At 35.7% G+C, this 20793-nt stretch overlaps 1 protein-coding gene across 2 annotated transcripts in view; it reads right to left on the bottom strand.

Annotated features, from left to right (window-relative positions):
• TOLLIP (toll interacting protein) overlaps positions 1 to 20793 on the bottom strand; it is a 28138-nt gene continuing 7345 nt past the window's right edge. The window contains exons 2-7 of one of the 2 annotated variants that reach the window (XM_057412750.1): positions 18738 to 18887; positions 15519 to 15701; positions 14429 to 14581; positions 13021 to 13111; positions 9168 to 9188; positions 1 to 3405 (exon numbers count right to left, since the gene is read on the bottom strand). In XM_057412750.1, the coding sequence (XP_057268733.1) occupies positions 3191 to 3405; positions 9168 to 9188; positions 13021 to 13111; positions 14429 to 14581; positions 15519 to 15701; positions 18738 to 18887 (813 nt within the window). In that variant the 3' untranslated portion in view covers positions 1 to 3190. The remainder of the gene's footprint in view (positions 3406 to 9167; positions 9189 to 13020; positions 13112 to 14428; positions 14582 to 15518; positions 15702 to 18737; positions 18888 to 20793) is intronic. The other variant, XM_057412751.1, reaches the window with a different exon arrangement.

Genomic DNA, 20793 nt, shown 5'->3' with positions numbered 1-20793 from the left:
TTTTCATTTAGATGATACATTTATTAACTTAGAATGAAAAACTTTATGTACTTCAGAGTGCAAGAAACATTTGGACACTGGACCTCAATACAGAGAAATAATGTCTTCAGAATTATTACAGCAAAAAACATCCTCTGTACGGTATTACATATCAACCAAACAAGCAATAACATTTGTTAGGGAAAAAACATTCAGTACCATCAGCAGATGCAAAGAGCAGTAGAGAAGAAAGTAGCAAGGATCTAGCTAGACAAAAAATGTTCCTACCTTTAGTAAGATTAGGCTCTTGGCAGGACTCAAGCTAGTATAAAGAGCACTAACTTTTAGCAGATGACACAGCTGGCTTTGGCTCCAAGCTGCTTGAAGTTGAGTATAAGAGCAGCATCAAACACATTATTATCCAATTAGCATTTTGTCAAAAGCTACAATCATAATGAATGACATTTATTTTAAATCAAGACACAGACTTTCAGTTCCACAGACCCAGGCTTTTTGTTTTACAGACCCCAGAATAACTAAACACTCCCTGCCTTTTTTCACCTTTCTCCACCACAAACCTGGCAATGAATAGTTTGACTGAGAGGGTATGTATGGTGAAAAGCTGAGTAGGCTTACAATCAGTTTTTTGTTCTTTTTAACAAGATAAAGTAGCATACCTTGACATAAGAGTTTCAGCGTTAATGTTTAATTAAATCAAGACAAAAAAATCCCCAGAGCAGTATTTACATATAGTGTGGCATGTTGAAATCCATCTACCAGCCATACTACTCCTACATATCCCATCTTCAACTCATACCCTGTTTTGCATAACATTTACTTAGAACAAAACAAAGACCAGTAGCTGCTCACAGAGGCCCAGAGCCTAGTCTATGAATAAACCTGGCTAACCTAGCATTCACACTTACCCCTTCTGGTGGTTAGGATTGAAAAAGTGTTTATTCTGTGCTTGAAATTGAGCTGTAATAGGATGCAGTACAATTTACCAGCCATTAAGTTGAACCATGACCACTTGCTTTTATAAAAAGCTGTATTATGGATCCCAACATTTTAATATAAAAATTTAAATATATACATTTTCCCTGAATTGTTTTGTCTCTAGCAATTCATTCTATCTGTGTAAAAGTTAGAGCAAGGGACTCTTCCTGGAGATATTTAAGCATTTAATCCTTACCATGATTTATCATTTGGGTGACAGCATCACAAATCATTGTGCTATAAAGACCAGATGCCTCTATACCTACTCAGTCTCAAAATTTACCATGATTGTAGGGAATGGGCAAGAGTAGTTTCTTGAGTAACACTCATTTTATTTTAGAAAATAAAAACGTGGTGACTGTACAACTAAAGCACAGAAACTATAGCCTTGAATCTCATTACTGAAAAGCCAATTGGAGAATGTATAAAGACATGTTTTCAACAATAAATTCAAGATGGTAAGGGATTCATAACAAAACAAAATCATACATTACAAGAAGACAGCTTTAAAAGGTCAGAAACTGGGGTGATTTTTGGTGCTGCATTTTAAAAGTTTCGGTATCAATTTTAATAATAAAAAAATAAATATTCATGCTCTATTACCAGTACTACCTAAAGGCTTCTCCTATGGGGGGAGAAAAAAGGCTTTTCAGCAGATAAGAAAGTATTTTAAGCATGGGACATGAAATGAAACATGGTGAAGAGAATATGGGTCCCTTTTCCTTATTCCAAACCTGGCTTTAATGTTCTCATGAATCACTCAAGAGTCTAGATTTCAAGTGTACATTCATTCCAACTCTTGAAAATATAAAGGTCTATGGCTATTACAGAAAGTATTTGAAATCAAATATTAAAAAGATAAAACAGCAACATTGCACATCACTGGAAAAATAAACTGGTGCATACTATTTAAAGTGCATTACTTCACCATCTACAAAAACATACTGCAGAAATTTATCCAACAGGTGTAACTGATGCATACTGTAAGATTCTGCAGCTCTAAAATGAACTGTTATCTGAAAAAATAATACTAACAATAAATACAAGCAACCTCCAACCTCCTCTGAGGATCAGACTATATAACAGATATGTCAAATTTTCTCTCACAAAGAATTTATTTCCATCTGCATTAAATAATGATAAACTGGCTACAGCAACTGTAGTCTTAAGTCACTGTGCAACTCATAATGCCATTCAAAGATTCTGAAGGTACTTTTCATGATTCTTATTTCAGATTACAGGAAAAAATACAGTAAGTTTTCAACTAATATAAAATAATTTTGCTAAAATACAGGTGTAATAGACCTTATTTAATGTGTATTGCTTTTTTAATGAAAAACAACACCTTCAATAATTGTTTACAGCTTCAGTAATTATCTAGGTAAAAAAAAATCTTTCCTTCTGCACTTATCCTTTGAAATAGCCATAGGAATGTTATTAGCAGTTAAGAGTGCAATTAACTGTGGGAGTACATTACGGCTCAATCCTGTTCTCTGCTACAGCAATACCTACTGTACAAGTTAAAAGTTACCTGTAAAGATTTTACAGGTACAAAACAATACTATATGGGAGGATAAAGCCCAAAATGCACACCATATTGCTTTGGTGCCCGATGACTAGACTGAACAGAAAATGCTTATTACAAATATCAACAGTGCAACCTAAGAAATTTAGCTTATTAAAAATGTTCAATCAGAAAATTAAATATATCACGGCAATAATGAAACATCATAGGACAAAGAAAGGGTCTTTCTTTTAAATTCTGGAAGAAACGGGCTGCTTGATGAAACCTAAATACTTCAATAAATCAGTTATATTTGAAGAGCAAACCCTCCACAGATTTTTTTTTTTACTTTTCAATCTAACAAACAGTAGTAAATCCTGTACTGCATAGAGTTACTTTGTGAGAACAAATTTATGAAAAGGGGCAAAGAAAAAAAAAGCAGCATTACTCCCCACCCCATCAGAGTACAGCCACACAGGGCACAGCTGACAGTAAAGAGCTTCAATGCTAAGGGCATAAGCTAAACTGAGTATGTACAGATTGAGAAATAAGTGAAAAAGATCCAAATGTCCAAGGAGAAAAGGGGTATAATCTTTCACGCAGGATACACTAACAGAAAGCTGTTGGGAAATTATTCCGCTAGCTAAATCCCTGGCTTGGCAAGTAAAAATAAGTGGCATCAAGGATGGGAACTATGCAGGAAGTGGGGATCTAAGACTCTTCAGCCATCTGAAGCAATGAGTTGATAGCTGCATCCTTGTTCCCCCTCTGAGCTTCAAGAACTGAGCGGATTACTTCCCTGTCCATGTTGGGAAACATGTCCTGAATAGATTTCAGGTCCTCTTCATTACACAGGTGCTGAGGATTGACCGCAGGAGGTGGTATTGCCAATGGTACCATGCCTGGACTACAGACTGCAGGCATCCCTGCAGGGAAAAAAAAGAAAAAAAAAAAAAGGGGAAAAAAAGGGAAAAAAAGAAACCAAAACATACATGAGTGAGGGAAAAGCAAAAAAAAAAAACAAACCACAAAAACCAAAAAACCCAACACCAAACCCAAAACAAAACCCATTTCAATGGATATGAAGAAGAAAGCAGCTCATGACTCAACCCAACCCAGCAACTTGAGCTTTCTTTTTTTTTTGACAGTACTACGTAGTCCAGGAAAATAAAAATAAAAAAAAAAAAAAAATCTTTGACATTATACCTAGGCTGTTGCAATCAGAATACATTTTTCGGAACAAACCCCCTGCACAACTTATGTTTCAGAAGTGGTAAACTACACTATAATAACATGTACAGCTCAAACTTAGTTAAAACTTGCCATCAACCAGGTTTACATATGAGCCACTACCCAAACAAGAAGCACATCACAGAAGGGTGTGGTTGTTTTTTTACCCATTCTCATCACTTTTTACTTCCTAGTGAATTTATATCACCATTAAAAACATGGGTTTACATCAGCAGTATACATAACATATTCAGAAATTCAATGAATGCCATCTCCATTGCATTCAAAAAAGAACCCAAACACAAAGTACTTGTGTCCACTAAGAGACTGGATCACACTCATAATGAGATTTAAAGAAATTTTTTCCCTGGTTAAAAGTTCCATACAGTTCAGCTGCAAAGTCACAGAGTGGCAAAAGAGCAATTCCTTTCATACCCATAGGAGTATACACTGCTTTTCCTTATTCCTCTGCCAGAGAATAAAATTTATGTGACATTTTCCACAAACTATTTGTATGTCTGTGTAAAATTAAAGTGTTTTAGAATTTTCAAATTCCTGTTGAAAGGAAATACTAGGCAAAGGTTCATTTTCATCACTTAACTTTCATCATTAATTAAGCACAGATCCATTGCTGAAAAAACCCTAGCATTTACTTTTATAAAACTGAAACCAGGTATAGTATATACATCTAAAGTCTTTTGTTATCACTTCTGAAAATGCCCTATTCCACTTTCCTCAATAGTTTCAGACCCCTGATTATTTTAGTCAGGCACCTCTGTTGCTTTTCCAGTTGTGCTGTATTGTTACTAAGGTAGAGCAAGGAGAATTACCTGCATCTAGATGCAAACATGGCCCCACTTCATACAGCAAAATGATAAAGTTTTTGTATTTGTTCTCTATTTGCTTTCAATCACTTTATCCACTGTTTCAAACACTACTCCTCTGGTATTTTCATGGAATAGTCTATCATAATTCAAAGATGTTTATGTATGATAATGACCAACCAAGAAATGATGAGTTAAGGTTTTTCTTTACACGTAACATTTTACTACCTCAATTATTTCCCTTTTACTATAACGAGATCCTTCCGCAACCAGCTGCCATTATTACTTAGAAAAGCACTGAGGTTTTGTTTTGATAAATTGTCTACTAGTCCTCTTCCCTTGATTAGTTTTTTAAAAATATGATGAACCCCACCAAAGGCCTCCCTCCATTAGGGGACGGTTTGTCACTTATTTTTATCTGTTCATCAGCTCTTCAAATAGCTATTAAACCACAAAAGGACCTTTATTGCACCAGAGTATCATATGACAGGAAGAGTCCTTAGCAGATAACATTGATAACATTTTCAAAAACGCAGCTGACAAGGTGATACATAAGACCACATCGTTCTTACCAACATACTCATTCACCTATAATTCCTAAGGTATAAGCTTTCCCTACATAACCATGTCACCTCCTCCTAAAGTTTACCTAGTTAGTTTTTGTTTTAAATCAAATCTCCATAGGTTTTAATCAGTTTATACAACAGGAAAAATGATTACTTCGGAATGGTCTAAAACAAGAAATAAAATGGAAAGAAATCAGTCTGCTATCCCCAGTTGTCTGAAAGCAAGACTATTTAAGCAACAGGTTACATATTGCATTTGGTAAAAAAAATCCTAAATATTGGGAATGATATCTTACCTGAAATTTTTTACTGATCATTTTAACAATTACTGTTAAACTTTAAAATCTGAGGCTCTTTCTGCACAAAAAAAAAAACAACAAACCAACACCCTACCCCAACTCACCTCAAAATAAAAAGCAGCCCTCATATTCCATCCTAAGAAGGACAAACCCAAACACTTTTTTCTTCTCCCATTATGGTCCCACATTCAAACTCTTTGGGTTTTCTTTTGTACTCCCTTACATACTTCTATCTTTATAGTCAATTACCTAAACAATACCAGGTTTCCTGCTTCTTTAGAAAAAACAGTTCTCAACTCCTTACATGAGTGCCTTTTTTTTTTAATTTGGCATACATTTAGTTAGAGAAGCTAACAACTTTTTTAATATAGCTTTTAGTTTACCTGTCTAACTTTCTGTGACCTTCATTACTTCTCCTTAAGTTAAACAGAGGGTTAACTATTTGTGTCAGCACTATTATACCTCTTCAAAATAGAATACTTTTTGAACCAGATTTCATATATTACCCAGGAGTACATCAAAAGCTCCTTCTCTTCTACTGAATTCTGATTAACTGATCAAAAAGCGTAACACAAAGCAGATCTACAACTGACAATTTTCAAGTGTGCCTTTTTACAGTCTAATCTCTTAGCATAATGACTAAAGCACTTACACATCAAAAATATTGCAACTATACTATACTACTTCTATTTAGACTTAACATCTTCCCCCAAAAAAGCAAAGAGCAATTTCAATAATTACATTGTCTCTCTGAGATTTTTTTTAACCTGCAATTATTTCATCACTCTAACTTGTACAAATATTTCAGCATCTCCATTATTATCTTTTCTATCCGATTTAAATATGCTATATTAAAATTCACATTCAAGGTTGGATCTGCTAAACCCTTCATAACTTTCATCAACTCTGGCTGACAAGGTACGATAACTGAATATACTTTGACTGTATGCACTGCAACTGTGGTTTTACTTAAGGTTCTCTTTGCTATTTCTTTCCTCAACTTGCACTTCTGTCGTATCTTAAGGTATGAATCCTGAATAGCAAGCACTCCATGCTAACCAATGTTTTCTAATTTTTATTTTAAAATTCTGCTTGTAATCATCTTAAGTTTTATTATAAGCAGAAAAGGAACCTAGATGCTTTAAGTCATACATGCTGCATCTATTCAAAAATGTTCATGCTACCAGCTAAAGAAATGTCTCACCATAAATTCACTACCTACACAATAGAACTATGGCTTTGATCAGCCATCTGCATCACAGCACTACCAACCAATCAAACAAGTGCATCACAGCACTACCAACCAATTGCCAAGCAATTATCTAGCACTTCTTCTGCAGCAACGTAAACTTTAGCTCTAGAGATTCTTATGCCACTTGAACTATGGTCACTGGAATTCTGCCTGGCACAGTATGTTTGAACACATGGCAAGTCAGACCATGTGTGCACCCTGCGTGCAAACCACTGTGCAGTCCTCACCAACACTGCAAATACACTCTACTCAATAATCATATCCAGCAGCATTTTAGTCTACCTGAACTCATTCCTCACACTTCCTACGATCTAAGTATTTACCACAGGTGAAAAAAATACATATGTCCTAAAAAAATGAAGCTGCAAAGCACCTGGAAGAACAGAGAAACTGAAGTTACGTTTCACTTTTAACACAAGCTTCCTAATATTCTTTAGTAAGTCATCAGCACCCTAACATTAATCAACTACCAGCCTAAGTGGGAACTGTCCATACAGGAGGTCAGTGTAACATACTAATCCAAATAAAACAAGAGGCTCACTTCTTGAGGACTACAGCACCCTAACAGCTTCACCAATAATTTGCCCTGTTACGGTCAAGGGAAAAAAAAAAAAAAAAACCAAAAAAAAACCCAAAAAACTCACACCAAACCAGCACACAGATTTTTTTTTTTACTGCTTTCATCAAAACAAGGTAATTATGACGTCAGACATCTGCACCGCATTGTTTTTCACTAATGATTTTAAAAATCCTTTTTCTCCGCTCTTACAGTTCTAAAATTAATTTATGCTGCCTAAAACTACACTGTACACAAATGAAAGTTAATATCACTGATGCTTAATTAATACCTCCACAACGTAAAGGCTAACTTTCCATAAAACCCAATATTCAAACTTTACAAATACCAACTTCAAGGAGTACCTTGGTGTGTTGCTTTGTTCCACACTCAGGGTAAAAGCATCCATATTTCTGATTTACGAAACAGTAAGCAAGACTTAAGCATAAACTTAAAGAACTGTGCACTAAAATTAGCAAATATACATACATATGCATTCATTCAAGATAGTTATACTAAACTTCAGAATTATCAATGCTCAGGAAAAAGCTGCTTTACATACTGAGCACCTCCTTTCCCTAACAGGTTAAACTAAACTAAACCACATAAGAATCCATTATCAGCGGAACTGCACACTCCTGCGGTGCTCTCGGATGTTAGGCAAGTGTTACATGTCAGAAGAATGAAGCATTGTCCAATTCAGTGAAATGGCAGTGGCAAACATGCTAGCATAAGCAATGTCATTCCAGTACATGAAACAACTATGAACAATAGCAAGTCAATTGCTACAAGCAGCAATGGAAGCATCACAGCAGAATTAAGAGGGTAAACGTTTTCTAACTGCACACAAGGCATTATACACATTTTATTTTTTTGTCCAGTCAAATGACCCATGTTTAATTTCTTAGCTCATTATTCTGTCCCATGAACAGACCCTTTCAGATTAAACTCAGGAACTTTCTCAGCACAAATGCTTTCATTTAAATGAAGAAATCGGCATCTCCTTTTTTAAGATACACAAACAGGTCTTGGTGACATTTGCTTCGAAAAAAAAAGACAGTGCTAAAATATGCATGTCACCATCTCAATTTTTAAAGTGTTGTTTCTTTGCAAACTACTAGAAAAGTGAAGCATATGGACCCACAGAATAACTCTGCAATTCCACTGCTCTGAGTAAACCAAATATGCTGTGACAACCACATCAGTTTTATTTACAGCACCTTTCTGAAATTTAAAGCATCAAGAAATTACATTTTATCTCACAAGGAGTAGTTCTAGAATTTTCTGAACATACTTTTGAAGTATTGAAGACCAATGCTTTTATCAAAGTTAAGGATGTCATAATATCTCTGCACAGTTCAAAATCAAAGGGGTCATAGTAGTTAAGTCTAAATAGAAGGACAAAATGGTTTCCTGTAACATAATTTGCCTTTAAAATAATAGTCAGATGCTTAACTTGACATGGGGTTTATAGTTTTATTAAATATGAAAAAGGCTTATTTGAAGATTAACAGAAGGCCGTCTGTCTTCTCAATGTTACTGCTACTTCTTTGCTTTCAAATTTACAAAGAGTTGTGACATTACCTCCTTCTCTCCAAACCTTGCAATAGCAGATCAACTGTAAAATCTGTTTCTCTTCTAAGAAACCAGTACTATCGCCTCACTGCCACACACCACCTTCAGACGAATATTAACGTCACATTTCTTGTATCAGCACCATTATCACCAATTATGTTAATCATTAATAGCTTGATGCTGAGCAGATGCCTTTAAAGAGTTTCCAACAGGTTAGAGGGACTTTAGCAATTTCCAGGAGATGAATTAAATTGTTCTATTGTGACATTCAAGTGGCAATACCTTGTGATGCAGTCTGCTGTAACAACTAAAGCTGTTTGGATGAGTTCATGCAAAGATTCTTGAGTTCATCATAATGGGAGTGAGAAAAGAGCTTGGAAACTTACCCAGAGCAAAGTATTCAAGCCCTAAAGATAAGTGAAAATGGAGAGGCAAGGGGAAAGGAACAAGATATGGGAAAGAAATATTAATCTATTTTCAAAAGGAAATGAATCATTTAGTGTCCAAAGGTGAATGTTGGATAAACAGAGGCAATTGGATAAAATCTAAACTACCTAATGTCAAAATGCCAATGCTGCTGGGATTCAGTCTCCCAACTAATTTGCCTCAGGCTCTGAACAAGTTTCCTAAATGGATTGGTTTTTTTACAGAAATGTCAATTAGAGGAAATGTTTTCAAAACAAGAAACACACCAGGTGTTTGCAGCGAGGATTATTATTTTATAGCCCACAAAGGACAATATACATCTATTGTTTTCTGAATAAGCAGCAAAAACCATCACAAGCTCGCCTACTAAACTCAATACAGACACCTAAGGGTGTAATGTACATATACACACAACTTTGCCTCAATAAAAAAAAGATAATAATTTGTATTCTGGACTCTGAAATACAGGTTTTCAATATATTTTTTACACAGGTGTTTAGAAGTACAAATACACTTCCTGTGTAGGCCACGAATACTTAGCTGGTAAGAAACGTAGCTTGCTTATTGGAACTCACTTTTTTGCTTACTCTCTTTGATACATTATCAGTAAGATCAGCTTGGACTGTACACAACCAGTATACCACAATATCCTACAGCCTAAATTAAGTAATTTTTAGAAAAAGAAATAGGAAGAGGTAGATAAACTCAATTTCTAGAAAAGCAAGAGGACTGGTAGGTTCAAATTTTCCCAAACCAAATCCATGGCAGCCAATTTGTAACAACTAGTGCTGCTGTCAGAAGTGTTTTATTTAAAAAAAAAATTTGAAATTAAGTAACATGGTGCAAGAATATTCTATGGCTATTTCTGTTCTCATCACAGGTCTGTAACATTTACCATCAAATGTGGGAAAAAGAGCATTACTTGTGCTGGCATTTCAAGCTTCATCTGCTTATCGCAGTGCTTGCTACTACCATTTATCTCAATCATACACAAGCTGAGGTATGGGAGGAATTAGGTGGTTTGACTTTAATGAGAAGGGTAGTTATGTACACTAAGTTTTGAACAGAAATCTTCCCTTAGAGAAGAAACAGCTTGGCCTTCATAACACAGCTATATTTGACTGAGCATGATCTCTGTTTAAGCACAATTTAGACAAGTTAATAAATAACTGGTCAACTGTCGGCACAGCATTTTAGTCCACCCACTGTATTTCCACTATAGATAATACTTAGAATCTAACAGTCTTGCCAAAATCAGAATCCCTTCCATTTCAGATGTAATAAACTATTTGGTGCTGCTCTTCCACTCTTCTGAAGGAAGCAAATAGAACTTGCTTATTTGATGATACTCATTTAACTGGACAGGTGAAAAACATGAACTAAGCTCAGGTTCAGGCTCCTGCGGAGCCTACTGATGTCCTACCATTGCCCTTCTTGAAGCAGCCTCAAAGAGAGGAAACTGTACAGGGTTCCAAAGAAAGTGGAGCAAGAGTTTCCCCAGAAGATACGAGCAACTCAGCTGGGAAGGGAAGGCCTGCAATTTGCATACATCTTTCTGAAAGGCCTTCCAGAATTCAGAAGTAACATCTAGTTCAGTATATTAAAAAACATGCTATATACTGACAGTACTATGTTTTCCAAGATGCGTATTAACTACTATTTTAATTTCAAATTAAGCTACACCATTAAATGTATGAAATAGTAGAAGTATTCTGAAGTCACTTTCAAAATCCAAACCTAACCATCCATCTAATTATTATGAGACATTGATTAGTGAACAGGCAAAAGCTTTAAAACTCACTAGTGCTTTTGAGAAATTTTGATGGTGTCCACAGAAATTCTAGAATAGCAAGTACAAAGTAAAGTAATATGTTAAAAAAAATAAATTAGGTCAAGCATCGCTTGTAGCAAGTTTGACATTTATAAAGTCAAGGAGCTACATTCAAGCATTCCCAGAACAACAAAAGTTCAAATCCAGGGGTGGGACTCTGCAAAGCTTTAAAAATACAAGTCATAGAATCAGGAAAATTTTTAATGCAGAAGATTATCATAGAGGTAATTAAAACAAGCATGCTGAATCTTTGCAGAGGGCAATGCTCTAACATACAGATCAATAAAATTGTTACATAAAGGCAAATTCTTACATGCTAAAATGCAAGGCATTACTAGCACTTGCTAAATATTATTTGTTCACCTGTCCAAGCAGATTTAATAAGTATTACTGAAGTGAAATACAAAACTTACAGAACACCAAGATCTGAGCACCAAGATACACCACTGTTGGATTTTTTTTAGCTTTGAAGGCCTAGTATCAGCTTTATCTGTTCACTTATAGACCTAGTTTTAATAAGGCCTGAAACTAGTCACTTCATTACTACTGTCTGTACTCTGCACAGTAATTCTGCAAGACAAATATTTTCATTTTTATCTGTTCAAGAAATGCTATAGCATCTTCTATTACATTGCTGTAAGTACCACCCCAGCTATTTTCCTTTTAACCATACACAAGCTGGTATGTTTGAAGTTCAGTATATAGGGATGAGATGAACCTACAAGAAAAAAAGATATGGCATCTAATTCAATCAGAACAGCTACACAGAAGTCTGGCTTACCACAACGGAATCACACTTCAGGATGCACACATTGAAACTAGTTCCTTAGCAAAGCAAGCAAGACTTAAATCCTGACAATTCAGCTATAGAGATAAAAGCACTTTAATTTAAGCAAACTGCATGTTGTCATAAGGGAATAAAGTACATAACCAAGTTTTCCACGTTTTGCCCTAACAACTCTCTAAACATGGAAGTATGCTTCTTTATGTTACATATCAAACCTTCTTTTGAGGGGGTTTGCTTTAACACAGAATGAAATTTTAAATCGTGAGTCTTTAAAAAAAAATCTGTAATCTGTGCCAGCTCTTAGCACTACAATTATGTCCCACACATTCTCTCACTCACTCATAAACTTATGCACAAAGAAACTCAAAATATGTAAATTTGTATCTTATTTTCCCTAAAAAAGACACACATTACTGAATACGTATCCTTATAACAAACCACAGCTTTTAAAAGCTACAGATGAAACACATAAACCCCACAACTTTACTTATTAATTATCTAAGTAGGGCAAATTCAAGCTTATTTACATACTTTAAACTTTTCATCCTTGTTAGAAAAATTACAAAATTTAACATCTTTCTATACAAGTCCAAAACTTACTTGGCATAAATCAAGAGAACTGACAAGACTTGCTTTAGGTCTTCTTTATGTATTTAGATAACTACCTGAGAGTTCCCTAACATTTTTCATTTACTGCGCTATACACATGGTCTAAAGCAAACTTCCAACAAAGCATCTTCAAAGACCACAGAAGATTAAATCCTTTCATGGGCTACTTAAGGTGCAGATCTGACAACACAAGTCATTTGGTGCACTTCCTTAAGTCTGAGGTTTCACGCATGGATTGCTACCACTTAAATAGGCACACACTGTATTAGAGTACAGCCTGCTAGATATTCAGTGACCTGACATAAGCCTAAAATAAATACTCAAAGAGAAGCCTTCAATCTACTTGTGCCAACATTTTAATTAATTTAATCAAGCTCTCACTGCTCCCTTAAACAGGATGAAAGACTGAAAGCAGACCTACACTTAATTTGCTCACTCTTCTCCTCCCCAAAATATGGGAAAAGTGGTTATGGATAAAATCATTTATAGTTGTCTTTACATTCTGAAGGAGCAGGAGAAATTTGGTCGTTAATTCTACAAAATCCTTCATCTGGAAGTTCTGAGTCTTAAAGGAGAGCGAACATACCTGCTATAGGTACATATCCAACTCCTTGCTGATACACAGTGGGCATCAGGACTACTGGCTGGGGCTGCACCATCATGGCAGCTGGCAAAGACTTGACACAAAAAGCACAGATCAGAACCACCCAAGAAATAGAAAAAAAAACTAAATCAGCAATTAAAACAGTAATAGCAAGCAAGTTGCCATATTGCAAATCCATGTTCCATGTTACAATGAGTATATTCAGTGATAATCTATATTAAGCAAAATCTCTGACAAATTAACTGAACACCGTCCTTTTAAATGAGTTAATTTGCCTGTAAATCAATACAAACACATCATGTCAAACTAGCCTTTTGAAACAGTTTGATAAATTTTGTCACTGAAGTGAATTATTTTCAAATACGGGTTTAATCAGTTTTCATGCTTTATTTTTATGAAATGAATATACAACATATTCATCATTAATTAAATCTTAGAGCAAAACCAAGTTTTATTATAAGCAGTATACTTCTCCTAGAAACAAACTTTAGTTCAAATCAATTATTTTTGAGGTAGATTAATACTTTAAACAAAATCTCAATTTAACTCCATTCCCTCTTACTACCACAATTCCTGTTCAGTTTAATCCTGGAAAATATTAAATGGCCAGATTCTGTGTACAGTACATCCATGGGCAGACAGCTTTAAAGGTATATTCCAAACTCATTTTTGCTAGGGGTGATGGAATAACTGCTCAGATATGGTGCAGAATGTGAACTTCAAACAGCTGGAAACATCCATTCCCAGTTGTTGACTCAACAGTAACTTGGAACTTTTGATGACGTACAAGCGTAATAGGAAGCATTCAGGGCTGCACATGCTACAGGGCTGCTACTTAAGACAAAGTTGACAGGTAAGAAGACACTCCATAACCTGCTAAATGGACCAATGTAAGTCAACAGTTAGGAGCACAAAATGAACAAGAATGGAAGTAAAAAACAAAGCCATTGGAAAGAGAATTCAAAATAGCCAAGAAAAACCTAAGACAGAGGAGAGTTTCCATTACTTCTGCTAATTTCTTATCAATTTCTAAAGTTTCAGGGGAAAAGGAAATTAAGTTATGGTTAGATTCCACAAAGCTGTTTTAAAATTATTATTAAATTAGAAACTACAATGGGCCATTTGACTGGGGATTTCTTTTTTATACTTCTGTTAGCACAGGAGCAACCTGTATTTTTGTCATCACAAAACCAGATAAATACATACCCATTTACCACATCACCAAAAAGCCTCAATTAAATTAGCACTTTTGACTGCTATTCCCAAAGTATAATTATTCTAAATGCTAACACATATAATCACCAAGTAAGAAACTACTTCAATCTAAAATATCTCCCTTCCACTAGACAAAAAGCTCTCCCTCCCTCTTCTCACCCTCTACTTGGCTTACCGTATATGACATAACCAGATTAATCATTCCTTCCTTGTCATCACCTTGCCTTCCACTCAAGCTATACCATTCATCCTCCACGCTTCCTTGTTTCAGAGATTCAGGAATTGTAATGTGCGTCCAAGCAATGCGGTCATCCATTGAAAAGGCCCGCTGGAATATAATTAAAAAAAAAATATATATAAAGTTGACACTCCTGAAATAAATATAGAAAAATATTAAAATCATTTTTGTCTAACATTTCCTTCACCTTTATGCTATTCCATTTTGGCATTTTTAAGTTACTCCTTTTGCAGCTACTGAAGTATCAGTAATATTTTAGCCATCTCCTTTCAAAAATGAATGATGCTTTAAGTGGGATTACAGATTGATTACAGGTACTAAGTAAGAAATTGAAAATCTGAAGCAGAACACTTCTAGAAATATAACATGCCAACTTCAGCACAGTCCGCATGCATCTAGTGACATCATATCAGAGGCCATTAAATGAATGTAAACAGCTTCTGTTTACATTACTACCATGGGCTGTGAACTCCAGTAATTCAGGAGCAGATGCAAGTACTGCTCTGCCACCTCTGTTGCAGCCATGAAACAGACACTTCAACCAATTAAGCAAGCCCACAAAATAGTACCCAAAAGCCTCCCTTGTATAATGAGCACACTGCTGCTGTGGCGTCAAGTTTTACTACACACAGTAAGACAGGCAGCAAAAAAGAAGCAAACAGACTTTGGCTTCAGTTGTGGCCTCTTAGTTTCTGCTAATAAGTCCTAGTCACTACAGTCTATACTTGACAGCTTTATTCTCAGCATTTCTGAGCTTGAGAAAACTTCCAAACTCCTCCTAAGTTATGATAACACTGAAAACTCTGACTAAACCAGCACTGTATAAGCAGGCTATTTTTAATAGGGACAGTGCAAAATATAAGGCTGCAGGGTATTTTGATACTGAAGGGGAGTTTAAACACCACTCAAGACATTTTTGCTTCTCTTCTTTTGCAGGGAATGCTGCTAATTCCCCATATCAGCTACCAAAGGAAAAGTAACAGCTCTGACATTCTTAGGGAAGAGGGAAATATATAGCAATTCTGACCTCGTCAAATATCTCTAGATAAAAAGAGTCCACACCCGGAGGAACAGTGCACTGAATAACTTTGTTCCAGCGCGGGTTCTTGGCTCCATTATGTGCTGTTGGAGTTTCATACACAGCATACCCCAGCCGTATTCGACAATATGGATCCATGCGCGTCATCCCATAGTTTTTTGCTAATTTTGCCTAGAAAGAAAAGAAAGCCTTTATTTACATTAACTTGAGAAGTTAACCACTATTAATTCACAAAGAGAAACTAATATTGAACAAAGGACAAGAGGTGGATATTTCTGAGATAGACAGGAAGGTGGGGGGCACCACCAAGGAAAAACAGCATTCAGATTAAAACATAAGCCAATTGACACCATTAAATGTCTGGTAGGTGTTTAAAAAGGAACCTTATTTTTATTGTCTGTTGTAGAAAATACAGATCTTTACCACAGCTAAAATAGGTTACCTCATACCAAATCAAAAGATACACAATTACAAGGAAATAGTAGCAAGTTCAATTTTTGCCTAAGTATCTGCTCTCCAATATACAATCATAAACTTAATGTGATCCATAGCCTGTCCTTTTTCACTGAAGTACTTTTAAACGATGAAATACAGAAAACCAGTACCTTCAAAAATATCACGCAATACAAAAATCACAAACTGCAAAAGCAGTTCAACTGAGGTAAAATCTAAATCTTGCTTTTCAAAATTATTGAAAAATTTACTTAATCCAGTGTGTACTTTGCTATTACTTAATTCAGTGGGCAACTTAAGTTCTACTTTACTATAAAAACACATGCTGTATAGAATTGGAATATATAAAACATGCTTTTTCTGTAACATCTAAGGAATAGAACAAAACGAGTTGATAACACTCCTGAAGACAACACTCAGTACTGTTACACAGATATGCCAAAGTAGAAATTGGACTTTTTAGACATGCTGTTTCTCTGACCTGTACTAAGCAGCCTGTAGTTGCCATTATGTAAGACAAGTGACAAAATATGGTGCCTAGGATGCCTCCCACTTACAGGACATTTAAAGAACTGAAAAGTTGAGACTTGCATAAGATTTAGAAGCAATGGCAGCAGCTCTGGCCTGAAAATCCCTTTTCTCCTTCAGTGCACATACTGGTTCAGTAGTTCCTACATTAGATCTGGTGAGAAAGGTCTCAAACTGTTTCTTGTAAATATAGCCTTAACTATTAAAGTAGGAAAGCTGGCACTCAAATTATGCACTCTCTAGACTCTGATGTCCTGAAATTAAGCAGTTTATCATAAAATTTCACCTAAAGAAAATTACACTATCAACTGTGCTTAGACAAACTTACCACCGTTTCTATATATCTGCAAGGAAAAAAAAAAAACAGGAAGTTGCCTCCCCAAAAACATTTTTTAATCTAAAGCATGCTGCTCTTACACTTTATCAACACGTATTTAAATACAAAAGCCTTACACCAGCTTTTCACGTTGCACAGGTTAACGATGCCATCCTACGTCTCCTATGCAGAATGATACATGTCCCAGTTATGCAGCCAAGATTCCCCTGCATAAACTCCCACGCAGTACAGAAGACTGTCTCTCGGGATACCACAGGATTGTACTGCCATTCACAGGGGGACAGGTTTGGATCAAAACTGCAGAGGTCCCCTCTAACCTCAGTTATGCTGTGATTTTATAATAAGTGGTTATTTACAGACATGGCATTACAAATAGCCATTAGTTTTTTATTCTTCAAGCAAGAATTTTTTTTATTGTCTGCACAAACACCTTAAAATAAACAAGGATCAAACCTGATCAAGACCAGTATCAACTCCATCAGTTCACCCATTCAAACAGTAACCTGGATGTTTCTGTACAAAGACACTCAAATGAGATGCAAAAACTCCTTGAATACTGTACTGTCTGCCCCCTTAATTGCTACAGGAACATCTACTATCTATACTGACTGGATCAACAAACCATGACAAAAAGCACTTTAAGCTGTCCAAGCAAACAGCCAAAGATGAATCATCTATGGAGTAGCATACAAGTTGCTAGAAACCACCAGAGAGTTAAGAGACATGGTATGTTGTTTGATAAATAGTTTGTATTCTTACGGGCTTGAAGTTTAACCTGAATCATCTATTCCTAGCTCCAAAAAAAAAATTATACTAAAGCTTCTTCCACCATGCTCCAAAAGCAGTAACATTTTTCTGCTGCTTCCAGTCTTAAGCTTCTCTGAACACAGACTGGGAAACTCAGAGCTAGAAAAAGGGCTGCAACTGAATGCAATTGATGAGTTCAAGTATCTAGACTTCAGAAGTAATAAGCCTTGAAAAAGCATTACTCAGTTTTCAAAAGAAGGATATAACCTGTGAAGGAACAAACTACCAGCTGAAAGACATAAAAAGGAAGGATCAGTGCCTCTTTTCCTGACAGACCTTATATAGGTTTACTCCCCAGTAAGGGCCCCACCATGGAAGCTGTAGCCATACACATACTATTGCAGACTTGGTGCTGAATCTGAGCTAAGCATCTCTTTGGTATGTTTATACAGAGAAACTTAAAAACAGTGCCTGTAAATAGATGAAGTGTGTTAGTTAATATGAAGGACATCTTGTGTACTAGTGCAGATAAACAGAAACGTGTTGAGACAGACTGATTTTAAAACCTGAAATCTACTACCAAGAGGTAAAAGAAAGGATAACAATGGAAAAGAGGAAACAGAAATAAAGAGCCAGGACTACACACTTGCAATTAATAAAAAAGCTTGCATAAAGCACTAAGAAAAACAGCAAATGCATTAGAGGAAGTAGGGATGGAACAAAGCAGTCACTTAAGGCAAAATACATAAGGTAACTGCAGTACCCTACAATATTAAAAAAAATAAATAGATAATTGAAGTTGCTAATGTCTTCCAAAATTAAGTGTTTCTACAGGAAGCCTTAACAGAAATTTTCAGAGAAACCTATTCACTGCAAAAAAAAAAAAAAAACAAAACAGGAGTTTAGTTGATTATGTGCTATAATAGCAAAGTTTACAAGCAATTGCTCCACAATACAACCAGGAAACATGAAACTGAACAAAATGCTCATACCACAGAAACATAAGCTAAAATTTGAAAAATTATTCATTCCTTATATACAAGTAATTTAGTAACTCAAATTCCAACACAAAATCTTTGTGGCCACTGATCAAAAAAGACTGTATTAATTACTAAATGGTACAAAGATGGTACAATTTATACCTGTACTACAGTAATGCTGAGTCTGCCTACTGTACCCATTGGTCCTCCATATTGTAGCTGCTGAGCTGCCTGGGCATCCAGCTGGATTTGTTGTTGCTGCTGGGTTGGGGTAATGCGAAGAAAATCTTGAGGAAGCTCACCAACATACACCTTAAAAAGGAAAAAAGAGACAAATTTTCAAATCTAAGTCTTTCACTATCATGATGAAAAAGAGATAAGAATGTAAATAAAGAAAAGCTAGCAAAAACATTCAGCAGAATTTAGTCTAGTTTAGTACAAAGAACTAATTAAATTACAAAGCTGCCAACTCCTGTAGAGAATATTCTCATACTCACTTTCAAAAATGCTAGTTTCCAACATAAGCCTCCAAAAAAAAGTAGCACATACAAAGGCTGCTGTGCAGCTAAACATTTAAGCAGCCTACACAAAAGTCAGAGCTATGGAGCTTTATATCCCATTCACATATGACATCTGATGGCACCCTGCTCTTTCACTTGTCCACCACTCATGCTGCATCCAACCATTCCTGTGACAAGACCAAGTACACTGCTTTATTTGAAAGGGTCACTTCCACAGTCACCTTGAAAAATTAGAAAGACATTTCCCACAAACCACATCTTTTAACATAACTAAGAATCCTTCAATATCACAAAGTTTTTCAAATGTTAAACACAGCCTGCACCTAACCTTAGGGACAAATGGGGACAAAATCCTACCATACTCCAAACAGTAATAGGCAAATTCAAAATCTGGTCTACCACAAGAAAGAGCCATAATGAAAAATTCAAAGTAGAAATATACTACAGGAACTCTGCCCTATGTGCCAATAAGCATTAGTAGTCACTATGTATTTTTCTCCTATCTTTACAGCAGAGGAATGTTTCTGCCTAGTTACTTGTTAACTACTGTTAATTCAACAACCATTCAGGTTTTAAATGCTCAATAAATATTATCAGTAACATATTTAGCGAGATCATCACATTAAAATAGCAAGGATATTATAACTAAGTTTTAAAAAGCAAATAGAGTGGCATAGAAAATACATAATTAAGCTGTACTCCTTTCTGTTGTCTATAGAGTTGCTTACATATTTAATACAAAATGGCCACCTTTTCAAGAGAAAAAAATGGAGCAATTTCTTATGTCGCAATCCCAGGCAAGGTTACTCAATTTTGTATCTGGCAGATGCATGCCTACAGAACATAATTTAAGAAGTTAACAGGCCTCTAGGGTGTAGCTTTTGAAGATCAGACGGCACTTGTATGTCAAGATTGCATCTTGGAGACAGAAAGTGCAGCTCTTTCCAAAATCACATTTTGTATGACTACTGCTATTTGAGAGCCTCGGGATCCTGGCAACAATAGGTGTTACATGCCAGAAAGGAAGTTTATGAAAAAGGCTAAAGAGGAAGTACTGAATGCTTGCTGCTAGGCTATTGGGAGGGAGAAGAGGGAATCAGTTTTGCTTACAAGCATCTTAAAATATTGCAATTAGGATCCTAAATAGCTTACATTTAAAAAAAAAAAGGGTGGAGGGAAATGGGGGCAGAGAGGGGGAAGACTAAGCTAAAAGACAGTGCTAATATAAAAAGAAAGCTTATCTAAGGCTGGAAAACTAGACAGGGTCTTGTAATAGCCTTCTCATTAGAATACATGTTATAAAAAAGGAGTTTGTTTTAAAATTAAACATAATCCATTTATATTTGGAACAGCACCAGAATTAACAAAGCAACAGCATTTACAACACAGCAGGACCCCTCCAACCCCTGACCTCCAAAAAGTTTCAAATCTGGTAATAGTATTTCTAAGGACACATATCATAAAGATTTTCCATAGTCAGAAGCAACGGCCGCAGCCCTGAAATTACATTCCTATATGCACAAGCTCCCTCTGTCAACTTAGAAAAGAGGATAGCATATTTTGCCTCCACCATCTTAACATGGACATTGAAATGCTTAATTCATTCACAGCAGAAGTTTAGTATCATTCACTTTTTAAACTTTAAGACATCCAAGTGCTGCTCCAAAATAAAATACATAAGCTAGTATCTCCAAGGT

This window comes from Pezoporus wallicus, unplaced genomic scaffold (assembly GCF_028554395.1).
Source record: "Pezoporus wallicus isolate ANWC-B61680 ecotype Strahan unplaced genomic scaffold, APGP_CSIRO_Pwel_v1 scaffold_6885, whole genome shotgun sequence".
Classification (NCBI taxonomy): Eukaryota; Metazoa; Chordata; class Aves; order Psittaciformes; family Psittacidae; genus Pezoporus; species Pezoporus wallicus.
This window is presented reverse-complemented; position numbering and strand designations above follow the sequence as displayed.